Here is a 20309-nt window from a genome sequence, read left to right on the forward strand (position 1 = left end):
AGAATCTACCAAATACAAAGACAATACAACTATCTTAAATTTTGTCAAATTTGTTTTTATGTACCACTTAAAAATGCTTTTCTCGTGACTATCATTAGTTTTAAAAAGTACAAAGAAATTCCACTTAGGGCCAGGTGTGGTGGCTCATGCCTGTAATCCCAGCACTTTGGGGACCCAAGGTGGGTGGATCACTTGAGGTCAGGAGTTCGAGACCAGCCTGGCCAATATGGTGAAACCTTGTCTCTACTAAAAATACAAAAATTAGCCAGGCGTGGTGGCGTGCACCTGTGGTCCCAGCTCCTCGGGAGCCTGAGACGGGAAAACTGCTCGAACCTGGGAGGCAGAGACTGCATTGAGCTGAGATCAACACCACTGCACTCCAGCCTGGGTGACAGAGTGAGACTTCATCTCAAAAAAAAAATCCACTTATATTACTTACACTACCACTAACTAGCTTAAAAGATAAATTCCACTCTTAGAAAGTAGAATGATGGTTGCCAGTGGCTGGGGAGAAGGAAAAGAGTTTTATTTTACAAGAAGAAACAGTTCTAGACATCTTTTGCACAACAATGTGCATACAGTCAACATTACTGTACTGTATATTTAAAAATGGTTAAGATGGCAAATTTTGTTACGTGTTTATCACACACAAAAAAGTATAAAGAACATAATGATGACCAACAATAGGCCAACTGCTGTGACAAAACACATTAACTTCTTTAAAGCCTAAAACTAACAACCTTGTACTATTAAACCTCACAGCTGAAGCAATCAGCATTTGGTGAATGCCTACTATGTTTATAGGCACTGTACTGCCCTTCACAAATGCTTCTCGCTTAATGGGGAGGAACCCAGTATTTACTCTCCTATTTATGATTACTCAAGGATTCCTAGGGTATAACTACATCCAACTTGAGGTGATGGTAGAGTCAACAATTAGGGAACATTTTTACAAAGAGAAAATGACCGAGTTGAGCAGCCACTTTACACAAATAGTTGGAAGAGAAGGCACCTTAATAAAAATACTCCAAGAAGTTTCCCATTTACACATAAAAATAAATAAACATTTCACTTACAGGGGAATACTCATATTGTCCTTTGGAGTGAAGAAAATGGGCCTAGTATTTCCCTCTCTGGAAAGGTCATCAGATTTGTGGCTATAAGACTGAGTTGGCCTAAAGTGTTCTCTTTTTGAAATGCGATTATTAGAGAGTTTACAAGCTACATTCAGCTGGGTGCCCATTCTGTCTGTTCTGGATAATTCCCTGACAGTAATAGACTGGCATGGACTTCCTTTTCTTTCAAAGAACACGGTGATAGGTCGGTCCTTTGTGGGTAAATAAGCAGAGGGACTGTCTTTTTGGGCAAGAGCGGCATCTTTTACTGATGGAGACTCCAGTACATTAAGTTCTCCCTTATTTGGGGCATTTAAGCTGAGAAGAGAGGATGGCCTCTCTACTCTTTGTTTTGACTGATAGGAAGATGGTGCCAGGAAAGACTCTCCAATTCTTTGCTTTTCAATTGTCTTGAAGGCTTTGCGTTCCTTCCCTAAAATATCTGTTTGCTGGCGAATCTGTTCCATCATTTCTTTTTCATTCTGTTGCTGCAACTGCTTTTGCCTTTCTTCCTTCTCGGTGTTCAGCTTTTCTAACTTCTTAAGCACAGGATTAGAAGATTCTGTATTCAAAGAAGGAACAACCTGATCTCCTGAGCAGTGATACTTCCTAGTTTCCCTGTGGATATCCAAAGTAAGAGCTGCCCCTGGTGCGTCTTCATTTTCCAATAGTTTGTTTCTCTGGATACTTGTGTCTAGTTGGGAATTTGTTTTCAGTGGCTCCTGTTGGGGAATATAAAAAAAAGTAGGCAGACTATTTGAAATGAAGGAGTCTTTCAGCTGTGGTTTACAGGTAATAGACTCAGAACTGCAAACCACCTTTTCCTTCAAAGTTTCATCTTTCAAATGCTCTGCACAGCTAGGCTCATTTGAGGCACTGAAGGCACTGTCCCATGAATCAAATTTTGGACTGCTGGGTATCTTAGGTGATGGAAACTGCAAGTCTCCTTCATCTGAAATTACAGACTCTAGTTTGCTCTTTTGGCTTTCCTCATAGCTCAGAAGTTCCAAGCTTCCTTGAGAGCTCTCACTATCAGGTGTACCCCGTGGAGACTGAAGGCCTTCAGGCATCAATTCTGTAGACCATCTGCGTTCCTCTGAAGGAGAAACACCACCAAGAGAACGAACTTTCAGCAATTCTAAGCTAAATATAGCTTGCTCTAGTTCTCTCATTCTCCTACTTTCTCTTTTAGCACGGCCTACTTTTTTCTGATGGAGATCCTCCAAGGATCTGGGTCTCTCTCTTACAAGCACATCTTCCTGCAAGTCCACACCACTCTGGCTTTGGGCTCTCTTCTGCTGCTTGTTTGGTGACTCCTTCAAGCAGTCCACTGAACTTTCACGGCTAATTCGATTACTTTCTATCACTGATTTACATTCCTCTATGGCTTTTATTCTGTTGTCAAAAGAACAATCCTCCCATTCTGAAGGGTCTGAACCCTGAATTTCCAGAGATCCATATCCCTTGATATTCACCAATCCAAGTCCTAGTTTTGTTTCTCTTAGCCTTTGTTCTTTTAAAGCTTTAAATCTATATAAAAACAGATAAAATGGGTTACAGAAATCTCTTAGTTACCAGTGAAGAAAACATATTTCCTGAGAATTTAAGAAAAAATGCAAAGTTGTAAAATCTTTTTGTAATACCTAAGTACTTCTTAAACTAACTTGAATGCATGTTTCATAATTTTCCTATTTCCATGAGTCAGATGATATTTCATTAAGTGTATTATTTCTAGCTGGGCATTTCAATCAAAATGTAAACTAACTCAGAAGTAAAGCTCTCATTTTAATAATACTTTTATTTTAAAGTAAACCTGAAAGAGAAATTTTAATTTAAGTGTGAAATTAAAGTTTCTGCAAGTAAAAACAGTTGAATATTGCCAATTTTCTAAGATTTGGCCTAACATAAAGTTAATTCTTAGCAGTTATGATTACAGACCATGTAGATTTTTGATCCAATTTAATTAAAAAAAAAAAAACCTCATTTAACTTCCATTACAGACAATACAATGTGGGTTAACATCAGTAAAAGTATCACAGTATACTGGAAAAGACAAGTTGTATATAACCAATTCTAATACAAATCAGACAACTATTAATGCAGAGGTATAAACAAAGTACTTTGGAAGAAGAAAAACAATTATTATAGTAACAGAGATTACCTCTGTCTTGCTCTGAATCCTCTACATGTTGACTGCAAAAGGATAATTTTGTTTCTTTGTTCTTGGTACCTTTTACTTTCCCTGTAGGCTTTCCATCTTGCTTGTATGCAAATAGCAGCCATGTGCCTGCGCTTGTAGTATTCTCTCCATTTCTGCTGGATAATAATGGCTGCAGCCCGTAGCTCCAAGTACCGCTGCCTCTCTAAGTGAGCACGCCAGGAAGCTTGGAGAAGAGCAGCTGCACTAGCCATAACAAAAGCATCCTTCTGCACAGCTGCATCTCTGACTTGCCTGTGATTTAGGTAATTCCTCCAGAATCTCTGTGGGGAAGACAAAATAACAGAAACTGGTAGTCATATCTTACACTGCATTTTCACAGAAAAGAGAGAATAAATTTCTTATGTCATAATTACAGGTTAAGTGGCTATGCAGTTAAATTCTTGGTGATTAAGTTTTCTGGTCAGGTGTGGTGCCTGACGCCTGTAATCCCAGCACTTTGGGAGGCGGAGGTGGGTGGATCACCTGAGGCCAGGAGTTCGAGATCAGCTTGGCCAAAATGGTGAAACCCTGTCTCTATTAAAAATACAAAAATTACCCTGGTGGCCGGTGCCTGTAATCCTAGCTACTCAGGAGATTGAGGAAGGAGAATTGCTTGAACCTGGGAGGAGGTTGCAGTGAGCTGAGAATGTGCTACTGCACTCCAGCCTGGGCGACGAGCAAAACTCCGTCTCAAAAAAAATAAAAATAGTACGTTTTCCACAAAAACAGAAAGTACACCTGAAAAAGATAAACAGAAAAAGTTTTCTCCTCCAGATATGTTTGGCTAGAACAGCTATTTTAAATAATATAACCTCGATGAAGTTCATCACAGAACTTAATTTAAAATTTTTGGATGCTTTCATTCCCTTCAAATTATTAATAATTTTAATATATTATATTCTCTTGTTACAATTTGCCCAAATAACACCAATGGGTTTAAGATAGTCCTGACACACATTCCAAAGAAGAAGATACTAAGATTTTCTTGCACAAATGGAAAAGATCTTATGGAAATGATATAAATCAATGAGGGAGTTAATAAAACAGATAAATGTAAAATAAGGTACCTATCATCCAAAATGAGTGTCTAAAACCAATGGTGTACATACCTCTCAAACATCACCCACAAAAACTATTAAATAAAAAGAACTATGTAAACAATAGGTAATTCCTTAGCCCCTACTCAGAACTCAAGAGACATTATAACTACAAATTCAATATTTATTAACATTGAATCGATATTTATTAATAGTCAATTATATGCCAGCTAATCTGTTGGGTATTACAAGCACTTCAAAATTGGGTACAACATATTCTCATTTCTGAAGTTTACATTATTATTGAAAATGTTTTGTAAAAAGGTTCTGGTTACTAAACAAAGGTCGAATAAACTAGTCAATCTCATGCAAAGAATCCTTTGCTTCTCACCTGGATAATAACAGATGCTTGTCTCAGATGAAGGAAATGCTGCCTACACAGCAAGACCCTGAACCATCGCTGCAACAATATGATTCTGTGTAGCACCTCTTGGTGAAGGAGATCTTGTAAGTGCTGTCGTTCCTGCTCCTTTAGAAAGACCTACCAAAAGGAAGAAAGATGAGGAATGCAGCTTAAGAAGAAATGAGAAATTTATTTCATGAATCATCCTTTCTGTGATAAGCTTTTAGAGAACACACAATGGCAGGCATGTAAATGAAGTACTGATAAATATTCCTACTGATTTATCCAAAGTAGTCATTCTCAAATTGAAATGCAGATAGTAAAATATGGAAGGTGAGCTGGGTGTGGTGCTACATGCCTATTCTCCCAGTCACTAGGAAGGCTGAAGCAGGAGGATTGCTTGAGCCCAGGAGTTCAAGTTCTCTGACAAAAGAGAGAGACCCAGTCTCCTTTTAAGAAAAAAAAGACAAAAGAAAAAAAGGAAGGTAAGGAAGGTTAAGGAAGGTAAGGAAGGGAGAAAGAGAGGGAGAAATGACAAAGTGAGCAGGAGTACCAAAATTCCAGCACCAGAGATTGTGATACATTACTCCATTGGGGAAACCACTGCTATGAGTAAATGTATTACCGGTAATATGTCATAATTTTTGAGGGTGTTGGGGTGGGGAAAAAAGTTAAAAACCATAGATCTTGAAGTTTGAATCATATCATGAATAAATCAATAGCAGTTTTTGAAATCCAGCATGCATTAAAAGCTTCTCACTGTCCAAAGTTATTAATAAGTTTATTTTATTTACTCCTTCATTCCACTATCTTTAGGGTTTGGGAGGCTGCAAAGGTGAAGGAGACATATCCCTTTAGAAACAGAAGTTATAACTTTCATTTGAGAGCAGGCAGATATTATATACCTAAAGAGGAAGATGATAAACTAATAAGGGCCAGAGACAGAAGATCCCACCTAAGTAAAACACAGGGTTGAAAAATAATAATAAAAGCATGCACAGGAAACAATAGGACAATCAATCTCCATAAAAAAAGATATTAAATAGTGTGAAGCCACAATCTGAAGGTTCTCAAAAAAGAGAAAGGTGTTTGAATTTAATGAGGAGGTTATCGGGGGTTATAATCGAGCAGGAGGTAGACATAAAGAACTAAGTATATTAAGATAATCACTTTAATATTATGAGTAGAATAAATTAAATGGAATGACAAATAAACTAGAATCAGATGAGTAAGCTGTTCACTATATAAGCAATACAGATGAAAAAAGATAAGGAATAAAAATAAAATGGAAGCAGTAGAAATGGAGAAACAGAAAACAGATGTGAGAATCTTTTTGTAAGAGGGAAAAAAACCTAAAACTTTGTGAAAGGATTAAAGTTAAAGTGAATGGTATACCAAAGACAATTATGGTTTCTACATTGAGAAATTCTGGAAAAGGGGTGACAGAGAAAGAAAGTAGCTGATAAATTTAAGGGCAGATTAATCTGGATAAGGTCACTTTGGGCAAGTTGAGTTGGAGATTACAGCAGAATATTTACAGAGAGATAGTGTTTAGACAGTTAAAATTATAGTCAGAACTAGAGCACTGGCCAGAGTGATGTGATTAATACTGACTATATAATTAAATAAAAACCTGGGCCTAACCAACTGCCTTCTCATATCTGATTCACTAACTTTTTAATAAACAATCTCATAGGCAAAAATTATTTTTTAAATAAATGCACTCAATTTTTACAAGAGCTATACATATTATATTTACCATGGTTTTTCCAACTTGATAATTATCTGGATTAAGATTTATTTTCCTGAAGAAATCCTGAATGTTACATTTGGATGCAATAATATTTCGGGGAAGAAGTACATGGAAGTGGCTCACAAAATCCTGAAAAATAATTTTAAAAAATTATAAAATCAGAAAGTAGTGTATGTAAATAAGACCTTAAACTAATTATCATTTTATTAATCTTTTCCTCATTCTTTTAAACAGGGTGAAACCAAGAAAGTGCTTGTTAATTTAAGAAATAAAAGGTTAATTCAAAAAACGTAAGAGGCGGAGAATGATACTGGGTTCTACATATCATGTCATCAAAAGGGAAATAGAGAAAAAAACAGCAGAGGCTAATTATCCCTTTTGAGAAAGCTTTATAAAAGACCAAAGAAAAAGTTATTTAACAAGAACCTAAAATTTTTATCAGGAAAAAAAAAAGCAAATGTGGCAGGATGGGGACAAGGTATAACTGAGAATGAGGCTTTCCATCCTATTAACAGCAAAGACTTGCTCAGTTGCTAAACAGCTTCAATATAATTTCCATACCCACAGCAGCAGTTGCTGATAACAGTAGGTGTAAGCCCTGCTGGCAGCCTACTATGAAAGAAAATCCTGCTGAGAAAACTTTAGGGAAAACCAAATGGAATCTTTTGACTAGATAATTCTCATTGAACTATTTCAGTTACTGAAGAAGTCAGTGCAAAGAATTGTTATATCAGGAGTAAACTTAGTATTACCAAACATTCTGATCAAACGAGAATAGCCAAGTACTGGATTCTATTACAATAAGCTTAATGAGATTGCTGCCATTCAATGAAAGTAAATACTGTCTATCCCTTTTCAATTCTGTATAAAAAAGGTGAAATGGAAAAGAAGAATGAAGGGAAATAAACAAGTAAACCCCAAAGAAATAACAAGCAAAATATGTGAGAAACATTTACTTGATATATCTAAATATGTAAATATCACTATAAAAACAGAACCTGGAAAGAATATTTGCAGCTGTATCCTGACTGGCGAATTCGAACTGTTTCCAACATCCCGGTGTATCGAAGCTGTCTAAGTACCAAGGCATCATTGAACCTTAAGGGTAGCTAAAGCAAATGGAAAAAAAATTAACCCAGAACACATCTCCAAGTTAATTATCTGTTTATAAGCATGGCAAACCATTGAATATTTAGAGACTGACTGGAGGCTGTCTGGTTGATATATAATAACTAAGCTGATAGGTAGGACAAGCTCACCTCTCAGCTGGTAGCTTCAGAAAAGTTCTGACTGCCCAACCCTAGGGAAAAGAGAGAAACCAAGCTTCCAGGTTTCTCTTGTTGTGGAGAGAGAGGATCTTAAAGACTCAAAAAGAACGTAGTCACCCATAGAGGCCACAAAGTCCAATCACCACAAAATCTGTAACAAGATAACCTACAACTGGGTGCAGTGGCTTAAGCCTATAATCCCAGCATTTTGGGATGCCAAGGTGGGCAGATCACCTGAGGTCAGGAGTTTAAGACCAGCTTGGCCAACATGGCAAAGCCCTGTCCCTATTAAAAATACAAAAATTAGCCAGGCGTGGTGGTGCACACCTGTGGTCCCAGCTACTTGGTGGCTGAGACAGGAGAATCACTGGAAACCGGGAAGCAGAGATTGCAGTGAGCCGAGACAGCGCCACTGCACTCCAGCCTGAGCACCAGAGCAAGACTCTGTCTCAAAAAAACAACAAAAAAAGTAAAAAAGAAAATTCTTTTCTGACAGGACTTCAAGAGGTGTTTGCATCTCAAATTTTTTTTTTTTTTTGAAGATGGAGTCTCATTCTGTCGCAGAGGCTGGAATGCAGAGGCGCAATCTCGGCTCACTGCAACCTCCACCTCCCCGGTTCAAGAGATTCTCCTGCCTCAGCCTCCTGAGTAGCTGGAAATACAGGCACGTGCCACCACTCCTGGCTAATTTTTTTGTATTTTTAGTAGAGATGGGGTTTTACCGTGTTAGCAGGATAGTCTTGATCTCCTGACCTCGTGATCTGCCTGCCCTGGCCTCCCAAAGTGGTAGGATTACAGGCGTAAGCCACTGCGCCTGGCTATTTTCCTTATAAATATTATAGTTAGTGCTTCCCCTCCGCTTATTCTCCTTAAAAGTATTTAAAGCTTAATTTGAAGTAAGCTTAGATATGTGCCCTCATTTATATGACATTTTTACCTTTTCAGCATTAGAGCGAATGCATTTTACAAAATATGGTTCTGCTTGACCAAGTGTTTCCATCAGCTTGCTTAATGATGCCTGCAACAGAAAGCAATATAATTATCATACTCTCCCATTCCAAACTATCAATAAATAATTTATAAATGTAATCAATATGCTAGCAAAACATGCAAAAAGTAGACACACACAGAAAGAGATTTGTCTTTGAAAAGCACACTGTGTATATTCTCATACTGGTTAAATTACAGGTAATTAAGGATAAGGTTGGTAGCTTAGTATTAAAGCAGATGGCATGAAAATAGTAAATATTGTAGATATATTTCAGAATAATCAAAATATTGATTTTTTTTCCACTTTTCTTCACATTTCATGAAACAACTTTATTCAAACTCATGTATCCTACAACTTTCAAAATGATTCAGGAGGGTATCTAGTAAGGTAGTACTCCCTTGCTTTAAATGTCTACAGACTATGTAATGATATCCCTTTTTTTATTCCTCATAATGGTAATTTGTACCTTCTCTCTTTCTTCTTAATTAGTGGCTAGAATTTATCAACTTTTTAATCTGCTCAGGCCAGGTGCAGTGGCTCACGCCTGTAATCCCAGCACATTGGGAGGCCAAGGCAGGAGGATCACCTGAGGTCAGGAGTTTGAGGTCAGCTTGGCCAACATGGTGAAAAAACCTTTCTCTACTAAAAAATACAGAAATTAGCGGGGCTTGGTGGTTCCGGGCTGAGGCATGAGAATTGTTTGAACCTGGGAGGTGGAGGTTGCAGTGAGCCAAGATGGCACCACTGCACTCCAGCCTGGGCAACAAAGTGAGACTCTGTCTCAAAAGGAAAATAAATTTTTTTTCGATCTGTTCAAAGAATCAGTTTTTGGTGTCACTGGGTTTTTTTTTGTTTTTTTTTTTTTGTCTATTTTTCTGTTTTTCATTTCATTGAATTCTGCTGTTACCTTTATTACTCACTTCTCTCTGCTTGCTTTGGGTTTCATATATTCTTTTTATAGTTTATTAAGGTAGAAGTTTAATTATTGAATTGAGACCTATCTCCTTTTCTAATAAAAGCATTTAGTGCTATAAATTAACCTTGGAGTACTGCTTTAGCTGCACTGAACAAATTTTGGTATTTTATTCTATTTAAAATATTTTTAAGCCAGGCGCGGTGGCTCACGCCTGTAATCCCAGCACTTTGGGAGGCCGAGGTGGGTGGATCACGAGGTCAAGAGATCGAGACCATCCTGGTCAACATGGTGAAACCCCGTCTCTACTAAAAATACAAAAAATTAGCTGGGCATGGTGGCGCATGCCTGTAATCCCAGCTACTCAGGAGGCTGAGGCAGGAGAATTGCCTGAACCCAGGAGGCGGAGGTTGCGGTGAGCAGAGATCGCGCCATTGCACTCCAGCCTGGGTAACAAGAGCGAAACTCCGTCTCCAAAAAAAAAAAAAAAAAAAAAAAAATTTTTAAATTTCCTTCCTCTAAAAAAAGTATTTTTTAGGAGTCTGTTTTATATATTCTAAATATTTGGGGATTGATATTTTCCTTTAATTTCTGGTTTAATTCTATTATAAATACAACATTTTGTATGATTTTAACTCATATTTGTTAAGATTTTATGGCCTAGTTTATGATCTGTCTTGGCAAGTATTTCATGGGCACTTAAAATGAATGTATATTCTGCAATTGTTGGCTGGGTTGTTCTATAAATTTCAGTTAGGTCAAGGAGGTTAATCGTTCTATTCAAGTCTTCCATATCCTTCCTAATTGTCTACTTACCCTATATCAATTACTAAGACATATGCTGAAGTTTCCAAGCACAATTGCAGATTTGTCCATTTTTCTTTTAATTCTATCAGTTTTTGGTTCAGATACTGGGGAGCTCTGTTATTAGATGAATACACATGTAAGACTGTTCCCTGTTATGTATTCTTGGTAAATTGCACCTTTTATCCTTATGAAATATGTCCCTTTATCCCTGGTAATTTTCTCTACTCTTAAGTCTACTTTGTCTGACTCTACTATAGTCACTATAGCTTTCTTTTGGTTTTTGTTCGCATGATTTTTTTCCATTTTTTAACTTTAACCCTTTAGTGTCACTGTATTTAAAGAGGTTTCTTGTAGATAACATACAGTTAGGTCTTGTTATTTTATCCAATTAAATAATATCCATTTCTTAATTGGACCACTTACGTCATTTACACTGTTAATAATTAGTATAGTTGGATTTAAGGCTACCAATTTTATTATTGGCCTTCTGTTTGTCCTCTCTTCATTTGTTCCTGTCTTCCTCCTCTCATCCTCTGCCTGTTTAAAATAGACTTTTAGGGCAGTTTTAGGTTCACAGCAAAAATGAGTAGAACATAAAGAGAATTCCCACATGCCCCTTTACCCTCACATGCACTATTTCCCCCACGATTAACATCTTGCATTAGTGCGTTATATGTGATGAACCAATACTGACATATAATTATTAACTACAGTCCATAATATGCATTAGGGTTCACTGTTTATGTTGCACAGTCTATGGATTTAAACAAATATATAGACTTTTAGTCACCATTGCAAAATCATACAGATTAATTTGACTAACCTAAAGTCCTCTGTGCTCTGCCTACTCATCCTCCCCAACTAAATTCTGGCAACTACTGATCTTTTTTATTGTCTCTATAGTTTTGATATTTTTCAGAATGTCATGTATTTGAAATCTTATGGTATGTAGCCTTTTCACATTGGGTTCTTTGACTCAGTAATATGCTTTTAAGGTTCCTCTAAGCCTTTTCATGGCTTGAAAGCTCTTTCCTTTTTAGTGTTGAATCATTGCCTAAATGTACCATAGTTTATTTATCCATTCACCTACTGAATGACATCTTGATTGTTTCTAAGTTGTGGCAATTATGAATAAAGGTGCTATAAATATCTGTGTACAGGTTATTGTGTGGACATAAGTTCATCTCATTTGGGTATATACCAAGAAGTTGTGACTGCTGGATCATATGGTAAAAATACAGTTTTATAAGAAACTGTCAAACTGTTTTCCAAGGTAGCTGTATCATTTCGCATTCCCATCACTAATGAATGAGTGAGTTTTCCTGTTGCTCCACATTCTCATCAGCATTTGGTGTTGTCATTCTTTTGGACTTTTGCCATTCCAATAGCTGTGCTGTGGTATCTCATTTTTGTTTTAATTTGCAATTCCCTAATAACATATAATGTGGAACGTCTTTTCATATACTTATTTGCCATCTGTGTACATTCTTTGGTGAGGTGGCCCTCCCCTCTGTTCAATATACTTTAGTATTCCATATTAATTTATCTACTTTTCAGCTGTATCTTTGTACTGTGTTTTAGTAGCTGCTTTAGGGATTACAATATACAAACCTAACTTGACATAGTCTACTTAAGAGTCGACATTTTACAAGTTCAAGTAAAACAAAAAAAGTCTTACAACTATTAGACCCATTGCTGTTGTGAAACATATTACATCAACATACAAATTTTTAAACTTTTAAGTGTTCATTTTTCCTGCAAATGCTATTGTAGTACAATATACATAGGGCTGGGCACAGTGGCACATGCCTGTAGCCACAGCTACTTGGGAGGTTGAGGAGGGAGGATAGCTTAAGCTCAGGAGTTGGAATCCAGTCTGGGCAACATTTTATGAGACCCTGTCTCAAAATAATGATGATAATAATACATATAAAATATTAAAATCATAAGTATGACTATTATTATGATGACTATTTACAAAAGGAAGACATTCTTATAACTAGAGCCCAAATTAAAAATATATAATCAGAGTCTCAGAAGTCTTATTATGACTTCTAAGTCATAACAGCTATCTACTGTTACCTCCACACTCCAACCAATGGTAACTATTATTCTTACTTCTAAGATGGTAAGTTAGTTAGTTTTACCTACTAGTAAAGTTCATATGAATGGAAAAATATACTATGTACTATTTCGTATCTGTTGCATACAATTGTATTTTGTACATTTTTAGTGCTGTATACTAGTAATCCATTATTTGGCTATACTACCATTAAACTATCCATTAAACTAGTAATCCATTATTTGGCTATACTACCACCAAACTATCCATTAAGAGATGAGTATTTTGTTGTTTCCAGTTTATTATGAAAAAGGTTGCTATCAACATGATTATAGTTGTCTTTTAGCTGTTTTTCAATGTGCTTGTAACAATTTACATTTCAACAGTACCATATAAGAGTTCTGGATGGTCACCCATCCTGTCAACATGTTTTGTAATCAGTTTATTTCAGCCATGCTGGCAAGTGTGCTTTGTGGTCTTAATTGGCACGTCCCTCATGAATCATAATGTTGAACAGGTTTTACATAGGTACACTGGCCTTCTGGATATCATCTTTGATAAATTGCCCATTTGAAACTTCTGTCCATTTATCTATTAGGTTTTCTCCCTTTTAAAAAACTGATTTTTAGTTCTTCATAGATTACGTATATAAGTCCTTTTTTTGTCTTGCTCTTTGTCTACTTTTAACAGTGACTTTTTTGATTTAAACAGTTTTATTGAAATAAAACCTACATACTATTAAAATATACACATTGTAGTTCACATATCAATGAGTTTTAGTAAATTTACACAGTTGTGCAACTATCACTACCGTCCAGTTTTAGAACTCCTCTATCACCCTAAAAAGCTCCCTCCTGCCCATCTGCAGTCAGTAACCACCTGAGCCACAACCCCAAGCAACTACCAATGTGCTTCCTGCTGCTATAAACTATCTTTTAAAAGATATATTCTTTTTTAGACGCTTTTCCTCTGATAAGAAAAATAATATGTAGCTATTTTAGAAAACTTAACATACATGTTCAGAGAATATCAGCTTGGGTTTGATTTGAGTAATGACTCAACTCCTAGAGCTACAATTAAAAGCAGGTTATTTTCTTCCAACCAATCAGCCTTTTCAAAGGGAATTCATAGTTTTACAAAAAACAAGCTTAATATATCCTGCATCTTCCTTATACCCGCAGTTAGAAAGACCCCTAAATCAGGGAAGAGAAAAATTTAGTTTTCACTACCTGAAGCAAAGAGTACGTTGACTGTTGATATAATGGTGGATATATTTCCTAGCAATCTGTAGATCCCTAGGCAGCTGGGTATGGAGAGGGGCAGCAGTTTTACCAGCAAGTTTTAGTAGGTATAACAAGCAACAGCATGTGTATGACTAATTGTATCAGGAGAAAGCCACAAAACTTCTTTAAAAAAAAAAACACAAAGTAGAGACATAGTGCTATGAAGTGACCAGAGTTTGACATACAGGTCCATGCATAAATACTGCATGTCTCTCTAGTTTTTTTTTTTTTTTTGTCCATCAAATCAGAAAATATTTTGGTCATTATTTCTTCAGATATGTTTTTCTATGCCCTCTTCCCTTTCCTGTCCTTCTGAGATCCAATTACATCTATGTTAGACCACATCATATTGCCCCACAAGTTATTGCTATTTTGTTTTTTTACATCTTTGTTGTTGTTCTCTGGGCTTTAATAAACTATGACTTCAAATGTACCACTTCTGGACTGTCTAACAGATGTTAATCCAATTTAGCTTATTTTTTTATTGTCAAATATTATCTGTTTAATCTGTAAAAGTTCCATTTGAGTCTTTTTCATATCTTTATTTTTTTTTTCTTTTTCATAATACAAATGGCCCTTACTGGTTACAACAGTCAGTGAAAGAGAGTAGAGGATAGAACAACTCCATCCCTGAGGAAGTGTCCAGAGACTCTGTTATCACCATCCAAAATAAAAAACCAAAATAGTTCTCATCATATTTATGTTTTTTGTTATATCTTTGGGCATATTTAAAAGATATATAATAGCTAATTTGAAATTCTTACCTACTATTTACATCATCTTCATCATTTTAAAGTCTGTCTCTGATTACTGCTTTTTCCCCCTTATTAGGGGTTTTTTCCTCTTTGTCTGTCTAGTAATTTCTGATTGGATGTTAGACACTGTATATTACATTGTTGGATTTTGTTGTATCTTTTAAAGAGTGACATTTTTCTTAACATGCAGGTAAGTTTCCTAGGATCAGTCTGATTCTTTTAAGACTTGCTTTTTAGCTTTGTGAGAGCAGAGTCAGAGAAGCCCTTACATTAGGACTATTTTGGTCCCATTGATAAAACAATGTCTTTCTGAGGATTATACCTAATACCTCATATAATAAAAGGTCATTTCATTCTGGCTGATGAGAATAGAATTACTCCTCTAATCCTGTATAAATACCAGAAATTGTTAGGTCTACAGGATTTAGGTGGTTCTTTCCCCAGTCTCATGGAATTTTAACCCACATATGCACAGATCAGTAGTTGGCCACAGAGACTCAAGGAAACCCCTCAGATCTCTAGCTCTTTCTCTTCATACAATTTCCTTCTCCTCTTTACTCTGCCTTACAAATTCTAGTTGCCTCTACCTTACAAATTCTAGTTGCCTCTACCTTTCTATCTCCATCTCTTCAATTACCAAGACCACTGGCATTAGTTTGGGTTTCCTCTTCCTGAGCTGTAGCAAATTATCTTTAGGTGTTAATCTGGGGCTTTCCTCGTTTATTTCCCCAAGATTGGAGTCCTGTAATGCTTACTGTCTAATATCTGAAAATATTTGACTTCTATCTTTTGTCCAGTTTCTGACTGTTTATTAGCAGAAGGGCAATTCCTATATCAGCTAACCCTTTATGAATTCTATGATTTCATTTTGATGAAAATAAGCATTCAAGGAAGGGCACAGAGCTAAAGATAGCTGGATGCCATCCATTTCAACCACCTGCAGTTTCCTCATCTGTTACTTCGTTTCCTCACCTTTATAGTAAGAATAATAGTATTTATCTTAGAATGATTGGAGGAAACTTAAACAACACCTATTAGAAAATGCGTATGTGTAAATATTTGGCAAAGGGACTAAAAAATATACTACACATTGATCATTATGTATGGATGGTAGATGAATCTCACTTGTTCTTGCTCATCTATATTTTCTAAATAATCAAAAATTAACTCATTACTTTTGTAATAACTTAATGGTCTATTAGAAATATTAAAGAAGACCCTTTTTCTAAAAATTAAATATAATTAATGAATATAGATTGAGAATATGTGAATTTGGAAGGATTTTAAAAGACACAATAGGATCGTGATTATAACTAAGTTTTTATTGTACTAGCTATATGGTATTCTTCAGATTAAAGAATGATTTCAGTATGCAAGCCATCTGTAAAAGATCCAAGGTAACAAAACAAAGGACACTTAACAGCTTAATAGTTCTACCTTTCATAATCATGAGATTAATGTTCCATTTTCAGACACCGAGCTCACCAAATTAGCTTTTGATCAGAATTTGGCTTGCCAGGTGGATTTGCTAATCAGAAAGAAATATGCTAAAAAACTAACAATTGTATTAAATCTGCTTATGACTCATGTTGTATATTAATAAATGTATACTCAACATGATTTTTTTTCCTATAACCCATTAATTTCTGCATTTCTAATCTACTAAGCGAACATCCAGACTCTGGATTATGAAGACAGCAGCAAGGTAAAGACAGACTTGCCCAAACCCTATCTTCTCATTCTTCCCAACTAAATGTCATTACCCCATATGACTATAAAGAAGGATTTTTAAAATTCAAGGTAGTGATTTCATTATACTCAATTCCCTTTCCTTTAAGCTTATCAGCACATAATGAGTTATTTGGCTCCTTGGTCTTGCTTTTTCTTTTTTTTTTAAAGGGGAAAGCAAGTGACCAAATAGTCTTCACAGATTCAAATTTTTCTTTAGGCCTACGGTGAGAATTATCTAAAATAAAATGACATTTCTAGCCCACAATTTGAAGAACTGTGCTTATAAATCAAACAAGATCATACATAGTAATACACTGGTGGACAATTTATGTTCAAACATCCTAGCTGTATAAGAAGCATTTTTTAAAATGTTAACATACAAAGATATACCTATCACGAATAAGGAGATTTATATTCAACAGTGAACACTGCTTCTGTGATATAAATATGAAACAGAGTAAACTTATGCAAAGCACTGTTACCTACCAGATTATGAAACAGAGTAAACTTATGCAAAGCACTGTTACCTACCAGATTATTTCACTTATTTTCATAAATATCTACCATATGAAAAGAGCTTTGGAGATAGATGATTTGAGAAGAATGGAAGAGGTAATTTAAAAAACAATTTGAAAACAATTATTCTAGGAGAAATTTGGTTAATTGTATTTATTCCTAAAAGCTCCCCCCCCCAACAAAAAAAAACTGGATTTCTATTTATACAAAAGTAAAATAAATACACAGAAAGAAAAAAACAAACTTCAGCCTCATTTGGTTAACTACTGATGTAGCAGCATGAGGTTTAAGCAGGGAGAAAAAACATGATCATTATGCTAACAGTGACTTTACCTAAGCAGCAGGGTTTAAAGGCAGATTTTGTTTATAACATCAATTTTCTGCTCCTTTCTCCTCACACTGAAAATAATAAATATTGGTATATCCACTATCCAGACATATATAGATGAAAAACAAAGGCATCTGACTTTTCTTTTCATCTCTGGTTCTTCTTTCCAAAATGGCCAGTGATATATGGCTTTTTAGAAACATAAATCAAAATCCCATTCAAGTACCCTGCAGATCACTTTAACCTTTCAATGACAATCTGAAAGATACAGATTCTTATTTGTTTTAAGCAAAACAGGAAATAACCTGAAACTGGGCACTGATGCTGGGAGGTTTTTTCTTCTTGTGCAAATGAAGAAGAGACTTGGTAATGCGATCTTGTAGTGTCAGTCTTGTCAGGTGCTTTAAAGAATTTACTTCTAGCAAGTGCTGAAAGAAGAGAACAAACAAATTGCTCACATAAATTAATCTAAGAATAAGACAAAATTCTCAGCCAGTTTTTATCATTTTCTATCTATATGATCATTTCCTATCTTAAATGACTGTGATGAATATGAAAGACTGATATCCAACATTCAGTCTATTCTCTGGTCTTCCTCTAGAAGCTAGAAAGCTAAAAAGAAAAGTACACTTCCCAAACTCTCTTGCATCTAGAGTTCTGGATATGGTTTAAGTTTACCAGTAAAAGGCCCACATGTGAAAATGGGAAGGTATAACTAAGGCAGAGGCTCTGGCTACTAGTTCTGCTTCTGCTAGCAAAAATGCACATACTATATGTACCCTTTTTTTCTGTGGTCCCAGCATCCAGGCACTAGTTTTGTGAATGCTCAGAGGCAGAGCGCAAAACATTTGTGTTGTCATCACAACTATACTAAATGCAGCTTAGCCCTGGAGCAGCTAGTCTTAGCAGTTTCTTCCAGATGGCTAATTTACACCACAGGCAGTATATACCTGCAAAGAGCAGCTACACTGACAGTTTCCTGATTTCCTAGCTTTCTAATTACATCCAGGGACAGTTCTGCATATGTTATTTTAACATGTAACTTCTAATGACTTTGTAAGTGCCTACTTAACTAAGTCCCTTTATACTTAAAAATATCTACTGTAATTACTGTTATCTCAAACTGAACCCTGACTCATAAAGACAATAATACCAGGGTGATAACTGGTGTGCTAGGGACATACACACACACAAAAACAAAGCATAGTATCTATTAACCATGATCTACTACACTATAAATTAGGAAAATAGGAGTTAGACATGAAGCTACTAAACTATGTAAAGTAAAGATAGTACAAAAGTATTTGAGAGCTTTTTTAGCCAATTATAATTTTTTAAACCACATATTTATGGTAGTGAGTTTATAAATGGAAAGAATTTATATAGATGTAAATATATAATGTTATTTTAAAAGTAGTAAAAAGTCTTAATGTATGAGAAACACAAGATTGTGTTAAAAACATGACAAATTTACAAGTCTAAAGGTATTTATTTTGACAATATAAACATTTAAAAAATAAAACCACGCATATTGAAAAAAGGACAACACATATGTAAACAAGTTGAATTAAGGAAATGTTATTTCCTACAAATGAAAAGGCTTATTATCTGTTTATAAAATAACTTTAAAAAAATTCTTAAAAAGACAGATACCACAGTAAAAAAAAAGAGCAGATGATCTGATGAAGCAATTCTCAAAGTTGAAATGGCAAGTAACAAAATCACAATCCATTCTATCTCACTTGTATTGAAGGAAAATACCATTTCTTTTAAAAGAGGTTTTCTGCATCAGATTGGCAAATACAATAAAGACTGACAAGAGCCAGTATTCATGAGGTGGTGGGAAATAGGCATATACTATATACTCACTGTTCTTAGGAATGTAAATTATTATAACCTTCCTGATGAGCAATTTTACATTTAGATATTTATTCTAAGGAGTTATCAAAGATCTGTGTTTTTAACAATATACTTCAAAAAATAGTGAAAAATTATTAACAGAGATATGCCATTATGTAGAATTATTTAAATAAAGTATGCTTCATTTACACAACTGAATACTCCGAAGCTCATAAAGTTACTGTAAACCTGTATTTCCTGACATGCGAAAATATCTGCAAACACTATTGGCCAAAAAAAAAAAAAAAACACACCCCATGTAAAACAACATACATGTACAAAGGGCATTTGTGCTAAATTTTAGACAATTTTTGATTTACTTTTATTAGCATTTTTGAATCATCACATGCTTCACTGTATGTATATTCATAAAAAATTTTTTCATATTGTTTAAGAATCAATTAGAATAATGTATAGGTTATCCTTAAGTGAAAACAAATTAGCAAATTAGCATTGAAGGCTAAAATAACTCCTCCCCTTCCACTTTTAATATATTATTGAGAAAAAGACCTTGGAAATAAAGTTTGAGTTTAAATTGTTTCTCACTGTGAAAATAATACCAGAGAGACTATGGAAAATAAAATAACTATTAAAAAATCTTTGCTGTCATGTATATTGTAAAAGTTTGAAAAACTAAACATGACATTGATTTCTGCCTCAGAGTCATTTCAATTTTTTTCATTTGCTTGGAATACTCTATAGCCGGGCCTTCACAAGGCTTGGTTTTAAGTGGCACTGAATTTGTAATTTAACTTTCTCAGAAAGTTCTTGCTTAAATACTGAAAACATAGCCCACTTCCTTGTCAATTACATGTCACTTAATTTTCAACACTGCACATAATATCATCTAACTTATCTTTTCATTTATTTGTTAATTTGTATACTGTCTTCTTCTTTAAAAAATAACCTCTTGGAGTGCCAGGTACTGTGGCTCAGGCCTGTAATCCTAGCATGGTTGAGGCAGGCAGATCACTTGAGCTCAGGAGTTGGAGACCAGTCTGGGCAACATGGCAAGACCTCGTCCCTACTAAAAATACAAAAATTAGCCAGGCATGGTGGTGAGCGCTGGCAGCCCTAGCTATTCAGGAGGTCAAGATAGGAGGACTGGTTGAACTCAGCAGGCAGAGGCTGCAGTGAACCAGGATTGCACCACTGCACTCCAGCCTTCGTGACTGAGTGAGACTGTCCTAAAAATAAAAAATAAGTAAAAGATAACCTCCCATTAGATTCTGACAGTACTGTTCATCC

The 20309-nt window shown here is 35.4% G+C and overlaps 1 protein-coding gene across 11 annotated transcripts in view; it reads right to left on the bottom strand.

The window, feature by feature from the left end:
• Positions 1 to 20309, bottom strand: part of MYO9A (myosin IXA) — a 290323-nt gene that overhangs the window by 70107 nt on the left and 199907 nt on the right. For 9 of the 11 annotated variants that reach the window (XM_064382198.1, XM_064382203.1, XM_012451304.2 and 6 more), the window contains 7 exons: positions 17468 to 17590; positions 8714 to 8794; positions 7507 to 7617; positions 6515 to 6637; positions 4744 to 4893; positions 3277 to 3596; positions 1077 to 2645 (listed from right to left, as the gene is read on the bottom strand). In XM_064382198.1, the coding sequence (XP_064238268.1) occupies positions 1077 to 2645; positions 3277 to 3596; positions 4744 to 4893; positions 6515 to 6637; positions 7507 to 7617; positions 8714 to 8794; positions 17468 to 17590 (2477 nt within the window). The remainder of the gene's footprint in view (positions 1 to 1076; positions 2646 to 3276; positions 3597 to 4743; positions 4894 to 6514; positions 6638 to 7506; positions 7618 to 8713; positions 8795 to 17467; positions 17591 to 20309) is intronic. The other 2 variants (XM_064382199.1, XM_064382209.1) reach the window with 2 other exon arrangements.

This window comes from Aotus nancymaae, unplaced genomic scaffold (genome assembly GCF_030222135.1).
Source record: "Aotus nancymaae isolate 86718 unplaced genomic scaffold, 86718_ANA_hifiasm-v0.15.2.pri h1tg000003l, whole genome shotgun sequence".
Lineage (NCBI taxonomy): Eukaryota > Metazoa > Chordata > Mammalia > Primates > Aotidae > Aotus > Aotus nancymaae.